The sequence below is a fragment of the Corvus brachyrhynchos genome, unplaced genomic scaffold, assembly GCF_000691975.1.
Source record: "Corvus brachyrhynchos isolate BGI_N302 unplaced genomic scaffold, ASM69197v1 scaffold312, whole genome shotgun sequence".
In the NCBI taxonomy this organism is placed as follows: domain Eukaryota; kingdom Metazoa; phylum Chordata; class Aves; order Passeriformes; family Corvidae; genus Corvus; species Corvus brachyrhynchos.
In genome coordinates, this window is record NW_008236640.1 from 337,381 (window position 1) to 345,373 (window position 7,993).

The 7,993-nt window shown below is 50.1% G+C and overlaps 2 protein-coding genes across 2 annotated transcripts in view; one reads left to right on the top strand and one right to left on the bottom strand.

Annotated features, from left to right (window-relative positions):
* The window catches only part of EIF4A3 (eukaryotic translation initiation factor 4A3), an 8,790-nt gene extending 7,249 nt beyond the window's left edge, over nt 1-1,541 (bottom strand). The window contains exon 1 of the mRNA XM_008644393.1: nt 1,450-1,541. Coding sequence (XP_008642615.1) covers nt 1,450-1,541 — 92 coding nt within the window. The remainder of the gene's footprint in view (nt 1-1,449) is intronic.
* Nucleotides 7-7,993, top strand: part of LOC108444814 (ninein-like protein) — a 14,376-nt gene continuing 6,389 nt past the window's right edge. Inside the window, exons 1-10 of the mRNA XM_017726680.1 lie at nt 7-97; nt 1,390-1,567; nt 1,802-1,938; nt 2,022-2,159; nt 2,418-2,556; nt 3,645-3,755; nt 4,311-4,400; nt 4,863-4,871; nt 6,369-6,465; nt 7,013-7,080. Of these exons, the coding sequence (XP_017582169.1) occupies nt 1,871-1,938; nt 2,022-2,159; nt 2,418-2,556; nt 3,645-3,755; nt 4,311-4,400; nt 4,863-4,871; nt 6,369-6,465; nt 7,013-7,080 (720 nt within the window). The 5' untranslated portion in view covers nt 7-97; nt 1,390-1,567; nt 1,802-1,870. The remainder of the gene's footprint in view (nt 98-1,389; nt 1,568-1,801; nt 1,939-2,021; nt 2,160-2,417; nt 2,557-3,644; nt 3,756-4,310; nt 4,401-4,862; nt 4,872-6,368; nt 6,466-7,012; nt 7,081-7,993) is intronic.

Genomic DNA, 7,993 nt, shown 5'->3' on the forward strand with positions numbered 1-7,993 from the left:
GCCGAACCGAGCCGAGCGGGGCCGAGCGGGACCGAGCCGAGCGGGGCCGATCCTGCAGTGTCTGCATCCCTGCGGATGCATAACCCCGTTTTCCACGGTATGTCAGTGTTTCTTAAGGAGCCAAGACTCAACAATCCATGGGATGAGGTTTGTAAAAAGGATCCTGGTTGATGGCCTTGATCTGCAGCTCCGTGAGGTGATTTCCAGTCACCTTGGGTAAGGAACAATAAGTCATTGCCAGTCCCCTGCAGAGGACAGTTTCAGACACAAGTCCAGACATCACACGTTTAGAAAGGTTTCTCCATCCATTTCCTTTCCCTTCCCCCTCATAAAAAGGAGAACAGATTTTACTCAGAACAATTCAGGCCGAGATACTTCTTTTCACAAGTGGGTGATTTAATAGAAATCAGTCAGGCGTCTGAGGGTGGTGACCTGGGGGGAGTTCTTCACTTGCCAGTCAGTTTTTAGGTATGGTTTGTACTGCAGCCGCTGCGTGGTGACTGAAAGGCTCCCTTGGGAACTGCCTGAGTAGGAGCAGCCCCTGCTCAGGTGGTGTGGGATGGTGATACACAACAACAGAGGGCTGTTGAGCCTCGTCTGGTTATGGCAGGGAGAGGGATGCACGTCCTCGCAGAGGAAGAAGATCGCTCCAATTTTAATATTGATCTCAGAAGTGCTGATGTCTCTGCACCTCACATGTGACACAGATTGTCCTCTTTTAAGTGCATGAACAAGCTTCATCCACATTTTATTTGTTTGATGTAAAATGCTTCTTTCTCCTTAGTGCTTTCAATTCCAAGGACTGGCAAGGCATTTGCAAATGCTTTTGAAGTAACACCACGTTAATGTGCTAAGGTGGAAGTGAATCTCTGATTACCCTGACAGCCAGGACAGCTCAATGTAGGACCTTGAGCAAAAAAAAAAAAAGAAAAAAGAATTGTTTCAGGTTCTTTTGGCTTAAGATTTTGAGGTAACAGCTCTCAGAAGACAGGCTTCTTCCAAACCTGGTACAAAATTGGTGCTTTTGGAGATGCTATGGGTTCTGTACCAGCTTTCTGGGTTCTGCTTTTGGTCAAACAAAATGTTGGCTAGCAGTTCCCATCTGGCAGTTCTCACAAGACCCTGTATATAACTTTCAGTGCTGGTCTTTCTGTGGATACTGGGTGTTGATGGGTTAGCAGGGAGACCAAACTGAATGGTCTGTGCCTGCAAACCTGCTTCTTGTAGCTGCTGTGGGGGCAGCTCAGGACATCTCCCTCCTGGCAGCTTGGGGTTGTTTCTAAAATGTTCTTCAGCATTGATTTGTTCTCTGAAGTTTCCTTTCGGTATTGAAAACCATTTGTTTTCTTCTGCCAATTTGGCCCCCCTGACTTATTCCTGATCCCTCAGCGTCAGAGGGAAATGCTCAGGGAAGCAGCCTGTCCTTCTGGCCAAGCTACCTAAGCCCACATCGCTTCTCCAGCATCAGCAAAGGCACTGGATTTGTCAAGCCTCAACTTGCCACCTGAGCCCTGGAAGAACTTAGAGGAGATCCTCAACATCTCTGGTTCTCCCTGGATCAGTGGTGGTGGGTGAAGTGAGCAACTGCCTGGGGTGGGAGAAGTGCTTGCAGCCAGGTTCAGGATGGGTTTGGTCACCCCAAGGCTGGGGGAAGTCTGAGGTGGATGTGATCTAGGCTTATCTGTGAGATGGGAGGGCATCCCTGAAAGGTTGGAGGGTGGTCAGATAGTGTGAGTACAGAAATCCTGTTGGAACTGTTAGAACAGAGAGGAAGTGCTCTCAATCTGTGCTGTTCTTGCAGAAGCAGAGCAGCAGCACGGAGGAGCAGGTGAACCTGGCAGGGCTGCCTGCAGCTTTGGACAACACACTCATGGTCCCCAGGAGTGGCCTTCAGCATGCAGCTGGCACATCCTATGGATACAAACTGCAGTGCCTCTGGTAAGGGCACTGCTCCCTGTGAGGAGGGCCCCTCTGTGGGCTGTGTGAGGGGCCTCCTAATGCCCTGCTCGCTCTGTCTGTAGGAGCCAGGTGAGGAAGATCGCCAAGGAGAGGGACAAGGCGAGGCTCAATTTGGAGAAGGCAGAGAGACACTGCCTGCAGCTGGGCAGGGAGCTGGATGAGCAGTACATCGCTCTCGAGCACACCCAGAGCAAGCTCAGGTAGGAGGGGTCCTTTTGGTGGCGTGGAGAAGATGTGCTTACACATCCCAGTGTCCCTTTTGAATCTCCCACTTGTTTTGCCCATGTGTCAGTGGCAGGAAAGTCCTTGAAGACCCCTTTCCACCTCCTATGGTCTCAGCATCCTTCCAACCAAACTCTCATCTCCTGCTTTGTGCATGGTGAGAGAGGGTGTCTGTACCTTGTGGCCATCCAGGAACATGCTCTGTCTGTCCCAGCCGTGTTGCTTATTTTCTCCAGGAATTTTCAGGCAGAAATAGAGGCAAAAGAGCTGCTTTTGCAGCAAGCAGTGAGTCACCAGGCAAAGCTGGAAGCTGATACACGGCTCCTCCAGGGCAAAGAGGCCAACCTGCAAGGGAGACTGAACCATGTGATGAAGGTAAGTAAAACTGCCTTGGATGAAACATCTTCACTCCTTCAGAGGCGGCAAAGCAGAGGTGGTGACAAATATAGATAGTTCATGTTGCTCTTGTTGGGAAGGACAGGAATTTTATGCAGAAGAATCATCAGCCACATCCATACAATTTTATTAAATACAGAGCTTGTTACCTTACCATGACATTACTAAACTGCTGTGTTGTCTGTTGGGATTGGTTTGACCCTTGGTAACATCTGAAAACACAATGACCAAAGCTAAAATTGTGCCAGGGACCCTGCTGAAAGCAGAGATGGTGATGTCTGCATGCCCAGTTCTGTTCAGTGTAGAAGTACAGATGGAGATAGCTGAGGACTTGCTGCCTTGGTTAGCTGTGAGGGAAACCACACAGCTAACAGTGTGCTCCCACAGTTTTGGGGAGCAGAAGAAGAGATGATACTGTGGGGCTGTCTAGCTCTTATTCTGCAAAACCCACTCCTGTCCTTTGGAGAGATGAGCCTAACCCCAGCCTGTGTGATATCAGAAGTGTGCTGTGCTGTCGTGGTTTAGGAATGGTGCTCCCCAATTTAGTTCTCCTACCAAGGCTCTCCAAACCACACTGCTGCTTGCTCACTCCCTCTCCCTGCTTTTCAGTGGCTGGAGAGGAGAATTGAAGGCACAAAAGGCAAAGATCACGGGTTGAGATAAAAACAATTTACTGGAAACAGCAATGAGATAAGAAACAACCAGTGACAGCAACAATATTAGTAACAAAAGTGTACAAAAGAGAGGGTGATTCACATGCAGAATGCAGAGCAGCCACATTTTCCCTGGGAGGAGTGTCCTTCTCCCTGGAAGTGACAGAGAGTCCCTTCCCCCTGTCCCCAGCAATGACTGAGGTGGTGCAGAATAACATCTGGGCTTTAGCCACATCCCCTCCCGGTTACTGCAAAAGTCAGCCCTGTCCTGGCCAAAAACAGGCCATGCCCAGGGTCTTCTGAGAGCTGTGCTGTGTTTGGCATGCTGATGTGTCCTGCTGAGGACCTGTGGCTGATACCCATCTTGCCATGTCAGGACCCGCTGCATCAAGGAAATCTCCATTTTATCTGCAGGAGAACTCACAGCTGCAAAACAAGGTCACGGAGATGGCTGAGAAACTGTCAGCCTCTGAGGAAATGGTGTTGGAGCTGCAAAAAGAGCTCAGCCACATTGTGAAGGATAAGGTAACCTTTCTCTGTTGCAGTTAAATAGGAACTTTTCAGGAATGCATGAAAAAATTGATCTTGCATGTTTTGGGTCAGTAGTTATGGCCTCCCCCCTCTGTGAGCTCTCCTGCACATTAATGACAACTTGGAAGCTGGGGAAAAAAAAAAAAGGGAAGTGAGGAAAATTTCCAGTTGTAGAGAATTCTACAAATCTGCATTCTTCAAGTGAAAACTTTATAGAGTTTGGTTTCCAGAAAAGTTTTATTTTTCACTAGTATTGAAGTAAAGGGTTTGTTTTAGTGTCTTTCACTCCTAAAATGAATCTGGGGAAGGAAATGAGTCTGTGTTCTTGTTAGCCAGCAAAACCTGCCTGTAGTTGGGTGTCTCAAATATGGAGAAAAATGTTTTTCTTCCTCTTTCTGACCATCCCACAGGTGATGGGTCCCGCAGGGAGCCTTCTGTTGAATCTATGGGTGTAGCACCATGACCCCAGTGATTTAGTAGAGCTTTTGACTCTCCATTTGGAGAGGTGATGATTTTCTTGATGAGAAGTGTTTCCTTGTGCTTGCACAGCTGGAGCAGGGGGAGCCCCACAGCCCAGAGTTCCTGAAGCAGAGCGAGCGCTTTGCTGAGATTGTCCTGGAGTACGAGCAGCAGTGCCAGGTGCGTGTGGGCAGCTCTCCAGCAGTGCTGGGGTGACAGTGCTGCTCTCTGCAGCACATCTGTTGGGCACATTGGTCTGGGAGAGTGGAAGGAGGCAGACCTGATCATAGGGCAGAGGGATCCCTCTTACCTTGCACAGAGTACTGTCTCCTCACTCCTGAAGCCCTCCATGGGTTGTTTGCCTTGCTGGGATTTTGGCAGGGGAGAGTAGGGGTGGATCATAAATTCCTTCCTGCTTGTAGGCACGAACTATTTTGTTAGGGAACCATGTACCTCTGTTGTTAAGGACAGACCATGCTGGGCTCTGCTGGATTTCTTCTTGAGCACAAGGAGAAAGCTGTTCTTCTTATCTGGAAAGCTTATTAACAGCTAAAGTCTTCTATCTTTTTGTTTTTCCCTTCCTTCTCCTTGCCCCCACTTAAAAAAAAACCAAAAAAACTTGTTGCTGCTGAACTCTGCTAGAGAGTCAAGGTGAGCTAGTCCAGATATGTGGTGTGTGTGTGTGGTCCAAGAATTGGTGCTGTGTGTATTGTATCTCCTGCAGGGTGCTGTGCTCCTTCCTAGAGCTTGGGGCTCTCCGGGGCATGAGCACAACCTCTGTTTCCCTTCTCCCATTTTTCACTTGTGTATCTTGCATGCTGTGGGTTGCTGCGTGCTCTGTTCTGTGAGTCCTGTGCTTGTCACATTGCCCATTTGTTCCCAAATGCTGTGTGTGGCTGGGGAGCACCACTGAGTGGGGACAGTGACAGTCACATCCCCCCAGCAAGGGCTGAAATGCAGACTTCCAGCAAAGCCACTCCGTGGATGCATCAGGCAGCCCCTCTCGAAGCTGTAATTAAAGGCAAACATTCTGAAGCACTATGCAGTGCAGCATTGCTCCAGGTGGCACCAGAGGGTTGAATATGCTTGGTGCTGCAATTTTTCCTCCTGTTTGGCAGCCCCAGAGTTGTCCATGAGAATGCTGATGGATGGAAAGGTTTGACCTTAAGGCTTCACCCTCTGAAGGCACCCACTCGTGTTTATTCTTTACCCTCATTGAATGCTCACAGCCCCCCTTTCCTGCTTAGAATGGAGATGAAACAAACTGGGTTTGCACTGATCTACATCTGCTCAGTAATAATTTATTAATTGGGAGTATCCTAGTTCATAGTCTCTTGCAGCACATCAGTTTTCTGGGTGGCAGGATATGGGATGTAATTGGATGTCTGCTCAAAGTGGACAGTCCAGAAGAAGGCAGGATGCCTTGTATACTGTTGCTTCCAGTACAGGATAGAGGATGTGAAGTGAAGCAAGCAGCTGCCCATCTCCAGACACCTACATGGAAGTGGCTCATTGCACTGGTGTGGTGGCTCATCACTTGGAGTTCAGCTGTGGGACTCCTTGCTGGTGGAATGGGATAAACTCCTGTGCTGGCCTTGGGGTGTCTCTGGCACCAGGAGACCAGCAGGACCTGCCTCGTGCTGTGCTTCCCATGGGATCAGCATCTTCTTGCCTTGTTTTATTCCTTCTGCAACCTGGAAATGTTCCCTCCCAGAGGCCTGTGGGCCTGGCTTCCCTGTAAATCCTGCTGGTTGCCTTGTCTGTGTAGAGTAGTGCTTGTTGGCTGGTCCACATGCCCACAGGAGTGTCCTGAGGATGTAAACACAAACCTCTGGGCTCGTGCTGAGATCTTGTTTCTTCTGTTTTGGATTCTACCAAGGATTATTTAGGTCAGGAGGGTGTCAGGAGGCCCAGCCCTCTGAGGTGTCTGCAAAACCCCCTGGCTTTGTGTGCTTTTGCATTCAGGGGCCGTTGCTTTGTGCTTTACAGTGTCTAGTGATGGTGGTCTTGGAAGTCTGGGGTTATATTTCTTCTTTGGCTCTTCTAAATTCTCTCATGTCTGCCTTTGTTTGGGAAGGCTGTGCTGGAGCTGGGGGAGGCCCTTCATGTTCTTGATGCTGCTGGAGCTTTGTCCTGTGTTTATTTCAGGTGCTGTACGACCAGAATGGAGCACTGCGAAGGGAGCTGCAGAGGCTGCGCCTCCAGCTGCAGGAGAGCAGGGCTGAGGGAGGGCTGCCAGCAGCAGGTAACATGCAGGAGGGCTCAGTGCCCATCTTCTCAGCAAGAACAGCGTGCCCTCTGGATCCAAGTTAGCATGGCAGTGCGGGGAGGCTTGTTGTGCCTGAACTGCTGCTACCAGTTCTGGTACTGGGCAGCTGTGGGAGGGAAGAAGAAGAAGATGGGTGGTGGGGAGGAGGGAAATGGGGAAAGGAGGCTTTCCTGACTCAAGAGCTGGTGATGGTAGCCTGTGCACTAGGCAGCTACAGTGAACAGGCAGATTTTTGGTGTCGAGGATGTTGAGGGAACACAATGCAATAAAGAGGAAGTAGCCCCAAACTGTGGGTTGGAGGATTCAAGTTGAACATTAGATAAAAACTTCTGGCCGAGAGGGGTGATGCAACCCTGGGACTGGTCACCAGATAGATGGGGAATCTCCATCTTTTGGGGTTGTATGGACTGGATGAAGCTGCAGCCATTCTGATCAGTCCTGTCTTGTAGGCCTATCCTCACAGGCTGCTCTCTGCCAGCATACCCCTCTCTAAGCCCTCGTGTTCCTACTTCTGTGTTTACAGAGATGTCGCTCCCAGTGGAGCAGCTCCAAGAGCAGCTGCAGGACCTGAAGGTGCAGCTGGAAACCAAGGTGAGTGGGGTGGGGGGAGATGTCCTGACTGCTTGGTAAGCACAACTGCTACAGCGTGACTGAGAAGACATCTGCTCCAGTAGGGTTGCTGGAGAGAGAGTTCAGGCTTGGGAGCAGGGTGGTACCTCATCACTCATGTGGGGTTATTTCATGTGCTTCTCCAGCCCATCTTAGCTGGTAGGAGGGTTTGGAGCCCTCACTGTCTGGCAAGGGCTTTGTGGAAATCACTGTCACCTTGTGAAATGTTTGTGTGGGTCTTTTGGGGAACGAGAGATCACTCAGTGTTGCTGTCACAGTAAAATCAGGGACAGGACCAAGAGGAGAAGCAGCCAGGTGTCTCCTGATGGCAAGGGCTGCATCAGAGCCCTGTCACCCTTGGCTTGCAGCAGGCTTCTAACCTGCTTGCTGTAAGGTGACAGTGTGAACCCAGTCCCCTCTTTAGACAGCCATGAATGCTCATGGGAGAGGCCTCAGTTTCCACATTTACTCCTTTTGCTGCTGAACTGAGAGGTCAGTGATGCTTGCTGGGTTTCTGTTGCCAGCACTGCAAGAGAAAATCCTAAACTGCCACACAGGTGACGGAACGCTTCAAGGAGCACAAAGGTGCCTACAGATCTTCTGCCTGCTTTATAGTCCTGCCTTTGTGCACATCAGATCCTGGAGTTTCTGGTGTTCACAGGGGAGCTGTGGGGAGCAGCAGCTTCTCACCACCTCATCCTGACAAGGGACCGCTCTGCAGTGGAGGAAGGATATGAGAAGCAGTGGCAGATGATGCCCTGGCCTCTCCCTTCTCCTCTCTGGGGTTCCTTGCAAACAAGGAGAATGGGGAGGACTGTGCTAATTGCTGGCAAGAAATGGGATCTTGTTGTGTTAGAGACTGCTGCAGGAGACTGATTGTTGCCCTAAGTTCAGC